Raw genomic sequence first — 19,208 nt, forward strand, 5'->3', positions numbered from 1 at the left:
TTTTAATGTTATCTATTATCTAACCACAGACTACACTACACATTACACTAAATGAATGATAGCTACATTCTATTTGAAAATTCTGTGTGCTTTTACATATGCTACATACACAGAGACTTCTATTTACAGATATTTGCTAGTGGTTCAGAATAGAAAAGCACAAATGTACTTGAATAATATAAGGTTACTAGTGTAACCCAGCTTCTCTGATAGCATGAGTGAGGTGTCTCACTATGGCATATGCCCCTTCCGCATATACCTCAGAAGCTCAATTTCACCATGACATACGTTCTCTTTTAAGCATTCGTTTCGGTGTCGATTGACAGACAAGCTTGCCCTGACCAACTGTCAACCGGCGAAGCCTCAAAAAGGCTGAGACTGTCCCATCCCCGAGCCAGCGCTCAGCACCGTGTTTGCTACGCTAGGTGCAGTCATGTAAAGTTGATAAAATCTGGCAAACATATGAGGCAAAGACCAACTTGTTACTGCACACACGTCCTGAATGGAGAGCCCCTAAAGACAGCCCAAGATAAAACAAAAAGCTAAAGTAGGATAGGAATCCGCCGTATGTTGCTTGGGAAACTCCTTCGGACAGAATCTAGTCTAAGAGGGTGGTATATATATTTTTATGTTTTCTGTATATTCTTTTAAAAAATGTTACATTTGTTGACATACATTCTCTTTTAAGCATTCGTTTCGGTGTCGATTGACAGACAAGCTTGCCCTGACCAACTGTCAACCAGCGAAGCCTCAAAAAGGCTGAGACTGTCCCATCCCCGAGCCAGCGCTCAGCACCGTGTTTGCTACGCTAGGTGCAGTCATGTAAAGTTAATCAAATCTGGCGAACATATGAGGCAAAGACCAACTCGTTACTGCACACACGTCCTGAATGGAGAGCCCCTAAAGACAGCCAAAGAGGTCGCCATACTTCTCGTACAGTGTGCGCAGACGCATAAAGGAACCACTAGCCCCTTACTGGAGTCCGCCAAAGCGATCGCCTCCGTTATCCCGTGCGGAAGTCACTTTTCCCACGTATGGCTTAGACCAAGATACAAAAAGCTGACCACTCTTCCTTGTGAGTTTTGTTTTATCCACATAAATGTGCAGCGCCCGCACAGGGCTAGCAAGGTAAAGGGTGGAGGATAAAATGCCTGAAGCTCCAGAGGGAGACAGTGCTGAATAACCCTGGGAACAAAAGCGAGGTTGGGACGTAAGCACACCTTAAGAGTCCCCCGACTTCATGAGGAGTGTACAGAGAACACATGTATCTCACCCACATGTTTAGCCGACACCAAGGACAATAAAAGGGCCGCCTTAAAAGACAAAAGTCTTTAAATCCACCCAGTCCAAGTTGTTCAAAGGGTGCAGTCGACATAGCCTCAAGACAGATCCCAAGACAGAGACAGGGGCTTGCAGACAGGTAACAACCGCTGTGCCCCCTTCATAAAACGGCACACTAAGGGGTGCTGTCCCACCATTTTTCCTTCAAAGCCCACATGGCATGCAGCAACAGCTGCTAGGTACACTTTAACCGTGAAGAATGACCTGCCTTTATTAATCATGTCCTGAAGGAAAGAGAGTATAACCCCCACAGAACACGGAAACGGGAGTTTGGGTTTATCCAAGCATCACTGTTTATCCAAGCAACACCCACCAATTGTGCCCATAGACGGACCTAGTGGAGAAAGCCCTGTATACATTGCATGTATTATAGGGTGCCAGGGAAAAAACAGCGCAGGGGGAGCTGGGGGGCCCGACTGTGATTTTCTGGGCAAGCACAGGTGAACGGCTTTGTCATCCCTTTTTTTCTCCTCGCATCGCTTTTGCATCAGAGTGAGAGCAGAGCCATACATATTCCCGGCCACTACTGGAGCATCTTGGATAGCTTCTTTCTCCCTGTCTGAGAGGTTTGTCAAGTTTAATCCATTGCTTGGACTACCATCTTCGTGGCTGCTGAGCTGCTGGGGTGTAGGCTCCATGGCATGCGGAGAAGGCCTTCTCTTTTTATACCCTCCAGATTGAGAGCAGATCCCCCCTGAATAGGAGTTTTTCTAAGAGCTCTGGGAATATGGGGAGTAGCTCGCCGCTCATTTCGACCGGTCGGGCAGAGGGGCAAAGGCATCAAGCTGGTGGCCCCAGCTCAGTGCCACGGGGGTGGATGACTCAGCGGGCATGGTGGCCTGCTGCGTATTAGGCGTACTGGAGACATCGGACATGAGGGAGTCCTCGCCCGAAAGGCTGACTTGGCATGTCAGTCTGCGGCGTAAGCTTTTTAAGGTGAACCACACGCAGTGTTCACATGAACCAGGGTCCTTCAGCGCTGTCTGGGCATGTCGCAGCCCTAGACAGACGGAGCAGACCTTGTGCATGTCCCTGCTAGAAATTTTATTTCTACAGACACATGCCCTCGCGGACTCTCCAACCCCACTCGACACGGTCTGCATTCTTGCAGTTATCTAGCTTGTGTGCTAACCTGTTTGTGAGTAGTGTTTTATGGGCAAAGATGGCATGGTGGCCAGTCTAGATCACCGTAAGCACAGGAAAATGACAACTAGCCGAGTGCGGTTAGCTAATGTGGTGGTTAGCCTAGCAGGGCCTGTTGGCTTAGCTTGCGTGTTGTAGCCACTGTTTGGAGACAAAACCCGGGCTATGGAGAAGACCCAAATAAATCCCTTGTTCTCTCCTACGACACTGAGCGCCTGTAGATGTATTAACTCAGTTTGTGGACAGTTTAGCTCAGGTGCACTGTGTTAAAAAAGAGCGACAGAAAGGCTCCAGCATGTGCATTAGCATTTGCTTTCACTCGGTAGTAAATGGCTGTTCATTGGTGGTTTAAAAACAAAGAAAGGCACATGGGAAAAACAGACTGGTAAAACAGACTGTTTTCATGCTAAATTTCAGATATTATGTTACGTTTTCAAGTTCTACTGTAAAATTCCACACTGCAGACACTAACTAAACTCATATTTACCTTCTGAGAATGCTCCCCAGTGCAGCCGACTGGGCAACAATGTGTGTTAATGGCACCTTGAGGACACCAGATGTGCTTTGAAAACAGTGGTAAAACAAAAACTTGTATCTGGATTGGGATTAATATTGCCGATATGCCTGGATTGGCTCCAATCCCGATCCTCTGGATCAGATCAGGTCATCTGTAATTATGACCAATACATAGCACAAAAACTGACACTGAATAAAAACAATACCTACCTACAGTCTGAGAGATCAACAAGAAGCAGTTCTGAGAATGACACGTAGCAGATATTCAAAATGGTTTTCATGACTGGATGCAAGATGTGCAAATTCTCTTTTATCACCTTGCGACGCCTGATAAAACTGTCATGCCAAGGCCTGGAGAAGTCAGGAGACCTGACAAAAGAGAAAACTCTTAACCACTGTGATACCATATGATACAAAAATCTAGTGTCAATTGTCAGGTCCTGTGAGAATGCTGGAATTGTGGGGGCTTATAGATACATTTTTAGACCCCTGTGCACTCACTTTCCAGCAGGTAGGCTTTGAATGACAGGCAGCATGTCCTTCATTTCTGGCTTTCGGAGAACACTGTTGACTAAAGAAAAATATGACCTATTACCAATACAGCTACAGTAGTACTGAGTTTAATTATATGCATTTTTATGCATACCCATCTGATTTATAAATGACAAAGGAAAACCTGTTTAAAAACTACAAAACAAAATGACACCAATTCTTCCTTCCTTCCGATTTTCTCAAAATGTGAGTGAAGAGAAATGATGACTGTACTGATCTACTAATGAGCTGGGATGTGAGATAAGTGTGGTGCATGACAAGGACATGTCATGAGCTGGAAAAGACTATGCTTTGCACATTTTAGTGTTGTCTGCTGTGATAAACCATATAACTTATGTTATGGAAAATTATATTATAACCACATTATACTTTTATGTTGATTCATAATAGATTCATTTAAAATCCACTCATTCATTGTAATCATGCTTAGCCTTGTGATAGTGTGTGCTAACTATAATCATGTGTTGGCCTTGCAACTGCCTGTAAGGCATATGTTAAATTGCTCTTCTCTTTCCATGAAACACTGTTGTTTGTCCTAGCATAGATTACAGCTGCATTGGGAGTGCACCTGAAGTATTTACAACCTATCTCGACCTGCTAGTAACCTCTCGACCCGGACAATGTGTCCTCTCAGGCGCCAGCACTCTGATCTATGGGTCACAGCAACCTGAACAATGTATCTCTTCAGACGTCGGTGTGGCACGCACACCCTCTCCTTCTTCCTTTTTCTCAACTCCCTAATCTACACTATAAATATGTATGTTAACTGTTTTTACCTCAGTCTGTATTGTGGTCACGAGCTGCGTGCAGACTCAATAAAACTTTGCTACTCAATGCATATTCTTGTCTGCCTTATCGATTCTTGACAGAATTCCACGACACTCAGGAAGCGATTTGTTAATGTATTGGGCTGGGTTTCCTAAAACCATTTCAGGACAAAGTTGATTCTTCAGCAACAAACCAGATGTTTTGAAGCTGGGCTTACAGTGAGCTCACCTGTGTGTTTGACTACACAACTGTGGAAGTTCTCAATGACCTCTTTGCATAGCTCCTGCAGCAGTTCCTGTCTGCCCTGACAGAGCTGTGGCGACACAGGAGTCAACATGTCATCCAGCCAGCACTGCTGAATAGGCACAATTGGGCTTCTTTCTACACACTCCTTCAGAAACATGTAGTTCATCTATATGGAAAAGCACAGCAAGAACATAAAATGCAGTAGTCTGGTGCATGATTCCTAAAACCCTTCTTCCTTTCTTTAGTCTATTTTAAAAACATTTAAACTAAAATCTAAAATTAACTGGAGTGCAATACCACATGGTGCAAGATTATTTTGCAGTATTAAACTGTTGAAACTTAGATAAGCTTCCAATACTGTTATGATTCCTAACATTTATCAGGAATCATCAGGAATCATCATTATTACCATAGAAGGATGCTCTAATTCAGGAAATGGAGGAACCACTGGGGTTGCATCTTCGGTCTGCTTGTAGGCTTGCAAATCTCTAGAGACAGCAAAAGAGTAATAATAAACACTACAGCATTTATATATCGGGTCAAGAAACAAGATGACAACTCTAAAGAGTACTGTAACAGAAGACACAGTGACCACATGCAAATTCAAGTTGGGATAGGGGTGGAAGGTGTTTATGGCATACCTTTCTGATTTTTTGATTTAACTAGAACAGCATACCACAGTTAATTCCAAACAATGATGGAACTCAGACTGAAGCTCTTCAAGAATTACTCTGCCACATATACATGTAATCTACCAATGATGCTGGAGCTTACAAGACAAAAAACAAAACAGCACAGTTACAGCTAAGTATATAAGTAAAAGACTGACAAACTGAATTAGAATGAGTTCATAGAATTAAAAAGATTATAAATTAGATTTAAATAGATTTATATTTTTAAGATAAAAACTATTAATGACCAGCCTGATACTTCAAATTAAAACTATTATGAAATGAAAGCTAAATGATGGAAATTTTAAGCTGTTATCCACATGGCATCCCAAACCACATATAATAACACTGAGTTTAAAGTCTGAGATTTCTTTCTAATTAAGTACCAATATAAATGTACAAATTATCTTATGAATATCTTAATGAATGTCTTATTATTAAAATTCAACTAGTCATTATACTAATACAGAGTTGTGGAGTGCAATGAAATACTAATAGGCTAAATCTAGGTCAGCAGATAAAGGACGTAGGACAGTAGTGCAAGAACAATAAACAAAACACAAGACATAGCACATAGACAGTAAAAAGTAAAAAAAAAATCAGGACACCTCACAAAAACAATTTTTGTATCATTTTAAACATGGACATTTAATCTTTATTTTATCAATATTGAGAGATAGGTAATATTACAATATCTTTTAACCACCATTTGTAAAATGTAATATAAATGCTCTTGTGGGGAAAATGTTGGAACATCCCCACATTTATTACTACTTAAAACTCTAAAATTAGAATCAGGTGCACCACATCAGCTTTCTCTTCACTGGCTTCTTGTAGCTGCCCGCATGATATTCAAAACCTTGACACTGGCCAACAAAGCCAAGAACAGACCAGCCCCTCCATACTTGATGGCAATGGTCAAAAGCCGATCCGCACCAAGAGCCCATCAAGCTTCAAGTACGGCTCGGCTTGAAAAAATCTGATAACTTCGATAAGTGTCCCATTCATAAAAAACACACCCTCTGCATAAATGCTGTGCATTCAGATACCGGACAATTGAGGATTGTAAAACATTTTTAAAGGAGAATAATTTGTGCTTTAACATGCCAGTGATTTTGATGTAGAGTCTCTATGTTAAACTGTCCATGTCTCATTGCCTAGTCTTATATAATGTAATGAAATTCCTAATAACAGAGAAGAGATTCCAACCCCAGATGTGGCTCTTCATCATGCACACTGTAAGTCAGTGGCGCACATCATCCTAGATCTCGACCCACAAGCCCCAAATATGCTTCTCTTAGGTCGGGACATTATTAAAGTGCATAAAGTCCACAAGAAGGTGAATGGTCCACACAACCTACCCTATGCTCAGAAGTTGGATCCAGGGTGGGACATTGTGGGCAATGTATGTCTGGGTAGCGTCCACAAACTATCAATACTTTCTACACAAACACCAAGGAGCTAAAGCGTCCTACTCTCTTTGATTCATGTACCAACATTAAGGAAAAATACATTGACGGCCAAGGCCTAGAACACTTTTCAATATTATCTGAGGAGAAACTTCTCTGTGAGATTGATCACCTGGAATGTACTGTGTTTATGAGAACCAAAGAGGACAATAAGATCGCTCCTTCAATCCACGATGCATCCTTCGTGAAAACAATGGATTAAGGACTACAGAAAGACTCAAACAACAGCTGGATAGCACCACTACCCTTTAAGTCTCCACGGCAATGACTCCCCAATAACAGGCCCCATTCACTGAAGCATCTCATGTCTCGGAACTTTGAAAAGAAGCCTAAAATGAGAGACCAATTCCTCAGTTTCATGGACAAGATATTTAAAAATGGCCATGTTGAGCTGGCTCCACCTCTCAGAGGGGAAGAACAACGATGGTACTTGCCAATGTTCAGAGTGTATCATCCAAAGAAACCAAAGCAAATCTGAGTGGTGTTTGATTCTAGTGCCAAATACAACAACATGTCACTTAACAATGTGCTGTTAACTGGGCCTGACCTAAATAATACACTGCTTGGTGTACTGATTTGTTTCAGAAGTAAAGAATTGCCTTTACAGCAGATGTTCTATTGCTTTCTGGTAAAAGAAGATGACAGGAACTTTTTCTGTTTTCTTTGGTACCAAGATAATGACCGTTCCAAAGACATTGTGGATTATCGCATGAAGGTCCATGTCTTTGGAAATAGCCCCTCACCTGCAGTGGCTATTCATTGCCTGCACCACTCTGTACACAGTATTAACTTTCATGTAGACCCAGATGTTAAGCACTTTGTGACACATTACTTTTATGTAGATGACGGGTTGAAGTCCCTGCCTACTGTCAAGGCTGCTGTCAGCTTTCTAAAAAAGACACAGGACATTCTCTCTAGATCAAATCTGAGACTGCATAAGATCGTCGCAAACAGCAAAGAGGTTATGGAAGCTTTTCTATCCAGTGATCATGCAAGTGACCTTGGCGTGGACATGCTACCGGTGCAACGCAGTCTCAGACTCATATGGTAAGTTTTTTGTTCACTGTCTCAGATGAGAGAAAACCTTCCACAAGGCGAGGTGTCTTATCCACGATCAGCCTTTATGGTCCTCTTGGCTTCTTAGCACTAGTTACTGTTCAAGGCAAGGCTATTCTCAGAGAACTTACTGCTGAGAACAATGACTGGTATGCACCATTAATTCAAGAAATGGAGGAGGCTTGGGTGTCATAGAGAACATCTTTGTCAGAGTTGTCCAATCTTACTATTTCCATACCCTATACTAAAACTTCACCTTCAGCAGCAAGAGAATTGTGTGTCTTCTCAGATACCTCAATCAAGGCTATTGCTGCAGTGGCATATCTAAAAGTCACAGATACTACCAACAACAGTCACATTGGATTTTTAATACAGCAATACAGAATATAGAGAGGAAAACTAAGCCCTTCATATTAACAGCTGTGGCAGTGTGTGTAGCCATAAGAATAATAGAACATGCTGCTACACTGTTTGTAACTCTGATGACTGAAAAATGATCAACTGTTCCTTGACTATTATAACTAAAGAGCATAGTCTGATGTTATTTTAGTTTTAGTGTGACTGACAGAATGGAACTGTTTTACTTTGCAGAATGTTGATACACAAACAAATGGATTTTTCTGTACTCAAACAGTGATATCGGAACTGTGATATAATCACAATAATACATGTGAGATTTGTGCTATAACTTGAGATACTGGCACTGGTTTACTGCCCTACACAAGCCCTTCGATCAATAACCCAACACTGTAGCCACAACTGTCTATATGTAGGTCACTGATTACTGATTTAGTCCCCCATTAAATCTTCAAAAGACAAACACTCACATGATCGTATGCAGCTTCTGCTGTGTCTGTTTGCTCCCCCTGCGCTGTAGACGTTTCCGCAGCGCTCCTCTTCTATGTTCAGGCAGACTGGAATCACTGTTGTCCGCCTGAGCAGGCAAACTCGGTATAGGGGGCAGGGCCCCGTACTTTCTCATAGCGTCCTCCATGGAAAGCTTAACAACGTCCGCTGATTTAGATAGACAATTCAGACTTCTAGTGACATATGAGAGTGTTGGTTTTCTCACTGCACTCGTTACAAATGGCAGTTACAATTAACGATGTGTTTTGTGGCTAGCTCGGTGACTTGTCAGCAACAAGAACTCTTGAAAAACGAGTGAGCGAGCTACGTTACCTAGCACTAACTAACTAGCTTAAGTGTTTTTGTCATAATAGTATAATTTAGTGTACGAAATCCATGTTTTCTTACCGTTTCTTCAGTCAGTCCTACACGGCTCACAGGCTCAAGGTTGCTAGCAGCTGCTAGTTAGTTAACCCTAACAGTGTCGGTTGCCTTAGGAACAAAAGAGGAAGTAGAGAAACGGCACCTGTTACCGAGAGTGGCGCTGTTTATTTTTGTTTTGACTTTTTTGCTTTGCTCATGTTAAAGTAATGACCTTTTACTGTATTTATAAACATTGCACTTTTAACTGACGGCTGCGCATGGTAAATGTAAATCTTGCCCATACGGAAATCTGATATATGGCAACATATATCACTATATACAATTCTTTTTTTGAAAATGTCACTGTCAAGCAAAAACCTTGTAAGCTTTTCAGGAAAAAAAAAAAACATTCTTAACCGCCAATATAAGTCACTTTTGCCTTCATTTTGTGCTTTTGTAGTTCTTAAAATATAAGCACACTTAACTATCACTCAAATAAATCAATTTCTAGACATCCAATACAATATCAACATGTATTAAAAGTGCAAATGATTAACAAGCAGCAAAAGGACCTGGATATACAATCCTTAAAGTTGTTTAAATTGACTGCATAGTTAAATGAAACACAAAATAAAAAATATATATATACAAATATACAAAGTTTGGTCACCTGAATCAAGTGCACAACTGCATTCTTTTTTCGTTTCCTCTGAAAACATTAATGTAAACAAAATCTTTGAGTCTGGCATGAAGTGTTCACAATAATACTTGAAAAGTTATTCTTAAGTTAGTCCATACTAACTCCCAAAGTTATACTCAATTCCTTTTTATAAGACATGGATGTCTATTCCACTGTTGTGAGGGTATTTTTTTCTTTTCTCAGTGCTGCTTCCTCCCTAGACAAATGGAAAACATTTGTTTAATCAGGAAAAAATTACCTCTTCTTTAAAAACACTGTACAAATGATGGGTGTGCTTTCTGGTTTTGTGGGATGCAAATGTTCCATATACATTTGTCTTGAAGTCACAATGAGCAAACACACTTGCACTGTTTCATGCTTCTTTAAATGTCGTCTAAAATATGTGCAAGGTATTTCTTCTCTGTTGAATTAGAGCAAGAGACTTGTGAAAAGTAATTGTTCTGGCCACAGTGATTCTTTTATTTTATGGTACCTTGACAGATGTGTATATGTATACAACGCATTCCATGTTTTAAAAGAACAGGCAGTCTGAATGTGGACAAGGTACCGAATGATTTCGCTAAAATGTGTCATGCACTAGCCTGTAATGCTTTAGGAGTGCACCCTTATTCTGCTTAATGCTGCTACATAGCTTACACTGCCAAATCATGAAACCCTAAAAAAGAGTAAAGCTTGAGTTATTTTTTTCACTTAGGTCTGGAGGAGGCTGTGTGTAGTCTGCACATTAAAAGACAAACTAAATTAGTATAACCAATGGGTAAAAGTAAAGCTGAACACATTTACTGAATGCTTATCACTGCTGTCCAATTAAAAACATGCACCTCTAAAATAATGACAGAAGAAGACAAAAATTTTCTTAACTTTGAATAGAAGTTAATGTAAGTTATTCCAAGTCATTTGAAAGCTTTTATTTTGTATACATGTCTGTTCATCCAGAATTTATTGCAAAGAGGATGGAGAAAACTTAAAATGGACAAAAATGGATATATGTGTTTTGCATTAAACAGTATGTTCTGACTAATTTAAAATTCCTTCTGGGTGACTGGATTATTGGATTTATAACACTCGACGCTTTTTTTATTTGGTGGCGAGGGAAGGGATCTGCACAAATCTTACCTTACCTGAAGTTCTCCAGAAATTCACAACCATGGATAGCATTCAAGAGTGTGGTCTGTTAAACGAATTTTCTCAGTCAGGAATGGTAAATGTAATCACCATATTACATAATTTACATACACATACAGTCAGAAACAATAAGTATGAGAACTTAAGTCACACACCTTTATGTTTTACAAGGACACAATCCAACATGGATATTTACATTTACATTTACATTTACGGCATTTAGCAGACGCTCTTATCCAGAGCGACTTACAAAGTGCTTTGCTATTTACCCAAGAAAAAGCCTTAGCTAGTTAGAATAGACTAATAATACAAAAGATACCTCCAAGCTTAGACATTACTAAACACAATACAATAAGGCGACCATAGAACTATTCGTCCAAGTACTCTCTGAAGAGGTGGGTCTTCAGTCTGCGTTTGAAGACAGCGAGCAACTCGGCCGTTCTGACATCCAGGGGCAGCTCGTTCCACCACTTTGGTGCCAGGACAGAAAAAAGCCTGGACGCTTGTCGTCCGCGGATTTTGAGGGATGGTGGGTCGAGCCGAGCCGTACTTGAAGCTCGAAGGGCTCTTGGTGCGGATCGGCTTTTGACCATTGCCATCAGATACGGAGGGGCTGGTCCGTTCTTGGCTTTGTAGGCCAGCGTCAGGGTTTTAAATCTGATGCGGGCAGCTACAGGAAGCCAGTGGAGAGAACACAGCAGTGGAGTGACATGGCTAAATTTTGGGACATTGAAGACGACCCGTGCCGCTGCATTCTGGATGAGTTGCAGGGGCCTGATGGTGCGCAGAGGGAGACCAGTCAGAAGAGAGTTGCAGTAGTCAAGTCTGGAAGTGACGAGAGACTGAACAAGCACCTGGGTGGCCTCTCTAGAGAGGAAGGGTCGAATTCTCCGGATGTTGTACAGAAGAAATCTGCAGGACCGAGTTACGTTTGCAACATGACTTGAGAACGATAACTGATCATCCATCACTACACCAAGGCTTCGAGCTTCAGTAGAAGGAGTGACCAGCGAGTTCTCAAAGGTGATGGCAAGATCGTTTCTTGGTCCAGCAGTTCCCGGGATGTACAGCAGCTCCGTCTTGCTGGGGTTGAGTTTGAGGTGGTGAGCCGCCATCCAAGACGAGACGTCGGCGAGGCATGCTGAGATACGGGCAGAAACCTGTGTGTCAGACGGTGGGAAAGAGAGCATGAGTTGAGTGTCGTCGGCGTAACAGTGGTAAGAGAATCCATGGGAGGATATCACTTTACCAAGAGAGTGAGTGTACAGTGAGAAAAGAAGAGGACCAAGAACTGAGCCTTGTGGAACGCCAGTGGAGGATATAATCTTTAGTGGATCCACAGAAGCTGTAAAGTATAGACTTTAGAACACAGTGGTGTGAAGACATGTTCTAACACAGCCAGAGTCATGTATTACTGTTTTTAATCATTATTAAAACCTTTAAACTAGTCTTTTTAAACCGGGTTTATAACAGACATGCTGTAAACACATGATCCATCAATATTTTTCTTATTCGCCACCGAACTGATTCATTTAAACGGCAAATTTCATTGAATGGATTGAACCAATTCAGACATTACATTTGATTTAATAATCATCATAACTCAAAAATATCACAGTTTGTTTGATAAGTGTCAGGTCCGCGTCGCCGTGCCGCGATCCACAGGCTTCAGGTTCAAGGACTCTTAAGTTGACGTTTGGTTCATGTCTAGGTTCACGGACACTGTCGGTTCATGTTCATCGGTTTAAGTATTCACGTGTTTTTGTGTCAGCGATTGGATTCACCTGAGGCTGGGGTACTTGGGGAGCTCACGCTGACATTCTCGTTGCCGAGAATCATCCTTGCTACGCCAAGCTGTATGGTTGGCTTCGCTGGTCCAGAGAGTCTAGGTCTGTCTATGGTGTGTCTCTAGAGTTCGCTCTTTGAGAGCCGGTTCACGTTCAGGAGTATGTCGCTTCATGGTTTGCAGGTTGGTTGCCTTGAGGATTCGGCGGCCAATCCCGTTGTTCTAAGTCATGTATGTTTAGTTGCGCCTGTGTTACGTTTGTTTGGTTCTTCCCTATCTCGCCTGGCTCCCTTGCTACCAACCAGCCTCAGGTGGCTTTCAGGTTTAGCCCACGTTAGTTTGTCACCTTTGTCTTGTTTATTCATTATCCCATGTTCTTGCTGCGTTCTTGTGTTTCCCCCTGTTTTGTTTTAATAAATCTTGCATCGCATCATCCCTGCGAGTGTTCACCCGTCATTGTCTAGCCTAGCCAGCATGACAATACGATTGAGAGAGATACAGAGCTATTTTTAATGAATGAACTGGGACTCAATCTGAATTGGATGCTTGTGTGTGTTTGTCATTCAAGAATGTTTAAAAACAGAAAGCAGATTCTACAAAATATATCCCAAGAAAAATAATACCATAATTACAAGCACACCAAAGAATGGATATAAAAGTAAAGGAAAAGATGTGCAAAAATATTCATGGTCACAAGTTAAAGAAGTCCCAAAACACATAAAGATAATAATAAGCTGACATGTAGCAGTAAATTTAACTCAGCACAGTTAGGACAGCAGATCAGTAGTGTCCAATCAAGCCAATGGCAACGAAAGCCAAAACTCTCTAAATGTTTAATGAGAGAAACCAGGGGAGGACCCAAGGCTCAAGAGGGGACCTCAGTCTCTTTGGGGTGACTCCAGAAATGAGTAGACTATACATTATAATCCCTGTACTGATTTTTTAAAATTATTAAAATGATTAATACATCATATAGAAGTCCAAAGAGCAAGCGAGGACAACATACCTTATGTGTGTAATTTTGCAGCTGCCATAGATCATCTGAGGGATCTAAAACAAGTGTCATATGCTTATGCAATATCCAAACATCAAGGCATGGCAACTACAGTCACATACCTGTCCACTTTCTTAACAGATTTTTCTTGATTTGATCCCATAACTTGTCCTACCGGATAAGCTCAGTGAAGAGAATGCTGCAAACCAGTTAACAAGGCACCTAAGCACTGGCTCATACATACATGCCAATCTGTAAATGTCAACACAAACAATGTAATACAATGAAAGGGATATGTTGGAATTACAGAAACAATGATAATGCCAATTTCTATGCCTTTAATATGCAGTCCCAATTCCAAAAATAAGGGGATGTTGTGTAAAATGTCAGTAAACCCCAGCATGCATTATTTGTGGATCTCATAGATCCATATTTGATTCACTTCAAAACATAGAAAACATGCACAGATGTTAAAAGTGTTAAAAATATTTTACTATTTTGCCATGAAAAATAATTAATTGAGAATTTTAACAGTTTATTGGATGAAACAGCTGGACAAAACAATTTTAAGATAGTGATGAAAAAAATAAAATCAAGTCATAATAAAGCTCAATTTAAGAAAGTTAAAACAAGGTCAAAGAAAATAAAGAAAATTAAAGATGAATTAAAAAGTATTTCACCCCAGTAAACTTCCCAGCTTCGCTCTTACTCCCACTGCCTATCAAAATAAGCTTATCTCTCAAAGTCTGCACATCCCGACCTTCCTCCAGCCCGAACTAACAATTTCAACCAAGGAATTTATAACGCCTTAACGTATCTGAAACGTATCTGAATATGAAAATGTGATCAGATTGTCAATAGCCTCCAGAGGCTGCGCAGGCAAAGGTTTTATCCACTGGAACCACTTAAAAAGAGGTAATGCAACACTCAATGGGGCAGTGGTGGCTCAGCGGTTAGAGTGCCGGGATATTGATAACAGGGTTGTGGGTTCGATTCCCGGGCTCAGCAAGTTGCCACTGTTGGGCCCTTGAGCAAGGCCCTTTACCCCGCTCTGGGTGTGTGTGTGTACTCACTGCCCCTAACACATGTGAGTGTGTGTTCACTACCAGATGGGTTAAATGCGGAGGACACATTTCGCTGTACAGTGACAAATACATGCACCTTTACCTTTACCAACACCTCCTTGAGGAGGTGGGACAATCTCAAACAAATAAACACAACACAAAAAGAACCACCATTCAGTAAATATCACTGGACTGGAATCAATATCATGGATTATATAGACAATATAATATAATATAATAGACAATATTATAACAATATAGAAGAAATCACAAATTAATGTATCACTGCAGTTCCTCAGCAGTGTTGACTCTCAGTGTATTAACGATGATGTGATCAATTTTGGCCATCTTCTCACAATGTCCTTTTTTCAGAGTCCTCCAGTCCATTTTATTTTGAACATTCGAGTGTCTAAATCCCTTTAGTACATCAGGGTCCCTAAACAACGAACCACCCTTACAGTGGTCTTCCCTCAATATGCTCTAAAAGGAAAAACATGAAAACACCAGTATCTTTTGCAAAAACAGCAGATGAACATTGAAACATCTAATGATCCGATTATGAAATTTAATGATATTTCACATTATTCCAAGTTATATATCAACCTATTAATTTCTCCCCTTTAATCATACCACTCTATATTAAGGAACTACTACAAAGGGCCAAACTTGGACCCTTTCTACTTATACGCAAACAAACCAACTCATAAGGTATCAACATCCCACAGCTCACCTTGTTGCAATCTCTTGTACTTGGAATGTCTATTGTATGTGAATCCCAAATATACCTTCCTATATTAAGTGGAATACTGAAAAATGGACCACATCTAACAGTGTAAAATGTGTCGCATCTGGAGGAATTTAAACTAACGTAGTATGCAGGTCTGATTTTTTAAGGGGCTCTTGGTCCTGTTCTTTCTGGTCCTGTTTCTTTTTCCTATACAGCTCCACGTGATGAGATATATGGTCTGTATATACACCCTTTGGCATGCTTTCAAGTCCAACGACCTCTGCTTGTTTACTTCTCACTGGTGGGGGCAGTCCATTTTGTATTTTAGCTAGCAAATTGACTGTTCCATCTGGCCCAAGTCCAGGTCATGTCCACACTTATTGGGCTCTGGATACATAGGCCCTTCGGTTTTCTTTCTGTCCCAGTGGCTCAATAAGAATATTGTCAAGATGTACATTTGTCGGAAATGTGTCTCTCAGCACTCTCCACACTCGATCTCTATTAGCAGCAAACAACTCTGGATCATTTATCTGGATCAGTCCCCACATATAGATCAAGCCCCGCTTTCTGAAGAATCCCTTCCATAGCTGGGACCCCTAGGAGGTTAGCCAAAAGCCTCTTGATGTCACCTACGGCAGGCTGCATTCCTACCATAATCTCTTTCAACTTTGAAATCCAAGAATATGCCATTTTTATATTTTTGCAATGCATTTAACTAAAGGGTTACTCTTCTCTACTAAATTAACAGGAGTTATTACTTTTGAAATGTTAGTATCCTTTTTCAACATTGTAACGACTCCCTTTTGTTGCCTTACTGTGAATTAAAATGAATTACCTACTTTTTTATTACCTACTTTTTTTTACCTAATTACTAAACCTACTTAATGCTATTAAGATTACTTCCCTCTCTGTTTTTTTTTCTTAAGCCACTATTTTGAAAAAAAAAAAAAAACTAAAAATGTAAAAATTCATTTGCCAACCTCAAAGGACTCTAAACACTTATTAAGGTGATAGCAATGCACAACACTTAGTTTACCTATAATATTGACCAGACACACAAATAAACTCCACAAAGAATTTCCTCAAACATCCTGCAAATAAAAGAAAATCCAAGCCTACTCGAAAACCACACACTCCCACAAGAGACCAACCACATGTGGTAGAAAAACTCAGGTCATTTATATTCACGACGGATGTTTTTCTCCTACAAGTTATACTTTTTATACTCCATATGGCAACCATCCAACTTTTTCAGTTTAACATCTGAAATCTTTCAACAGTATTTTTATTACACACAAACTTTATTCCCAAGTAAAAACAAAATATCTTCCCTTGTGAATTACTAAATCTCCAGTTCTCAACTACAGTATATATTTTATTCCAAATAAAAGTTATAACAATCACAGACAGTCTTATTCTCTACCTTTCACACACACATCTTGGAAATGATGACACACACAGACCATACACAAAGGATACTCTGCACGCACGAGGTCCACACGTTAGACGGACTGCAACACACACCTATATGGAAACACACACAAATACAGACGAGCTGCGCACACTCATACAATCATATAGCATGCTTTTTCTGCCACTTTTTCTCTTTTTCCTATTAAATTTATACGTCCCGTAGAAGATGTAGGAATTTCGATAAGAAGCTGCATCAAACATTTGTCAGTCGAATAGAATAAAAAAAATATAAAAAAAAATACAGATTAATTTTTAAAAGTACACCTTACATCTCCTTAGAAATGACCTGAAGCGATTTACCTAGCGACTTTCCAGGTGTCACGCCCGCGCCGCCGCGCCCGCCCCAGGGGCGGTCTCGGGCCGCGGCTCACAGGCGATCAAGAACTCCCCCTTCAAAGTCATGTCATGTTTAGTTATGTGTTGACACCCATCGTCGCCATCTTGGTTTTAGGTTGTGTTTGTCATGTGTCTGTTCATCGTTTGGTTAATGTATTACACCTGTGGGCTGGTGTATTTAAGGAGGGCTAGCGCAAGCAGCCAGTGCCGAGAATTGACTTTAGTTGACTTCTGCTTGCGGTTTATCCACCAGCCCTTCAGCAGAAGTACTAGGAACAGCCGCTGCCGACACTCTCTGAGCAGGGACAGAAAGTTCCCGTTCAGCAGGGGGCGCACTATGCTCCAATTTAGACAAAAGCTCTTATATATTGTCTTCATAGTACTAGCCAAAGTTTCAAGTTCGCGAGCAGTAGTAGCGCCAAAGAAAACATTTTTGTTACACTGGCGACTCACATGTCCAGCACATCCACAGCAATAACAAAATTTGTCAAACTAGACATCCTAAAAGTCATTGCCTGTAACCTTTGCATACTCACTCACCCCTTCCCTCTCTCCCTATCCCCAAAACTCAGGCCCCACTTCATTAAATTTAACTCTGGCCCAGATCCCAACATGGACACCCGTGCTTGTCTGATCACAGTCTGTCTATTCCTTTCATGTTGCATTTCTGGATTGATAGCGACTCTTGGATGTGCTTCCTCAAGCTTTTCGTGGTAAAGAGCTTTATAGGCTACAGTACACTCGTTAACATGGGTAGTTAATCTAGCAATAGCTTTATCCACCTCCCCTCTGCTATCCACCTTTCTCCGCTTTTTAGCCAAATCTGTTTTTATATAGGTGACCTGTGCCGCTAACCCTTGTGGGAAATCCTGACTCCTGACCTGGACCTTGGAGGAATCACTGTCTCTGTGTTTAGCTTGTTTTTTTTTCTGCTTTCTACTACTTTCTAGCGCTTATTTTTTATATATCTGTTTAGTCATCTACTTTGTCATAACTGCTTTTAGATTGTGTTTAGAGTCCACAGTTTAACAAAAAGCGGTAATAGGAGACTCTATTGTTCGACACGTGAAGATAGCTAGTCCTTTAGGGGCTCCAGCAATGACCGTTAGCTGTTTACCGGGAGCCAGAGCACCGGACATTAGCGGCAACCTTAAGCGGTTAGCAAACGGGAGATATTCAAGGATAGTTATTCATGTAAGGGCCAACGATATTCGTCTGTGGCAGTCTGAAGTTACGAAGGATAATATTAAAGAGGTGGTTAAACTGGCCCAGATGATGTCCGATGCCGTAATTCCAAGTGGTGTTCGGAAAATCATGTGGGCTTCATAGATAATTGGTTAAAGTTTGAGGGCAAGCCTGGTTTTTTAGGTAGGGATGGCGTCCACCCCACGCGGGAGGATGCTGCCCTACTTTCGTGCAGCATAGCCCATAGTCTGCTAGTTAGTCGGCAGAGTCATGTAAAAGACTGTTGACAATCCAGAGCCGGGACCAGGCTGCAGACAGACAGGCTAAACCGCCCGTCTGCGAGCTGCTTTGAGGCGTCACCCAGGTTTCACCATATGGAGACTGTGGCCAGCTCAAATTAAACCCAAACATAGAACATCTAGATCAGCTCGTTTTAATAATTTAATCAGTGTTAAATTCTTGCAAACAAACGATAACTGCACCACCTCAGACCTAAAGCTTGGTCTACTTAATATTAGATCATTACACTATCATACACTAGATATTATTCAAAAACACTAACACCTTCACTTCTTTTAAGATTCTCTACATTAATTTATCAAATCCAGCCACAAATAAAAATACATTCACATTAATTAATATCTATAGGCTTCTAGGGCCCTATTCTCAATTTTTAAAAGAATTTAGTGATTTTGCTGCAGACTTGGCAGTGTGCAGCGACAAAGTTATAATAGTAGGAGACTTTAATATTCAGTTTGTAAAAGCAGACGATCCATTAACAAAAGCGTTTGTATCAATTTTAGATTCTGTCAGAATCACACAAAACGTAACTGGACCCACACATTAC

General features: G+C 40.8%; 1 protein-coding gene across 2 annotated transcripts in view; it reads right to left on the reverse strand.

The window, feature by feature from the left end:
* dnah12 (dynein, axonemal, heavy chain 12) overlaps positions 1-9,095 on the reverse strand; it is a 48,341-nt gene extending 39,246 nt beyond the window's left edge. For both annotated transcript variants that reach the window (XM_072669367.1, XM_072669365.1), the window contains exons 1-6: positions 9,017-9,095; positions 8,590-8,776; positions 4,976-5,054; positions 4,549-4,732; positions 3,502-3,571; positions 3,211-3,369 (exon numbers count right to left, since the gene is read on the reverse strand). In XM_072669367.1, the coding sequence (XP_072525468.1) occupies positions 3,211-3,369; positions 3,502-3,571; positions 4,549-4,732; positions 4,976-5,054; positions 8,590-8,756 (659 nt within the window). In that variant the 5' untranslated portion in view covers positions 8,757-8,776; positions 9,017-9,095. The remainder of the gene's footprint in view (positions 1-3,210; positions 3,370-3,501; positions 3,572-4,548; positions 4,733-4,975; positions 5,055-8,589; positions 8,777-9,016) is intronic.
* Positions 9,096-19,208: the final 10,113 nt, after the last annotated feature.

The sequence above is a fragment of the Salminus brasiliensis genome, chromosome 23 (assembly GCF_030463535.1).
Source record: "Salminus brasiliensis chromosome 23, fSalBra1.hap2, whole genome shotgun sequence".
Classification (NCBI taxonomy): domain Eukaryota; kingdom Metazoa; phylum Chordata; class Actinopteri; order Characiformes; family Bryconidae; genus Salminus; species Salminus brasiliensis.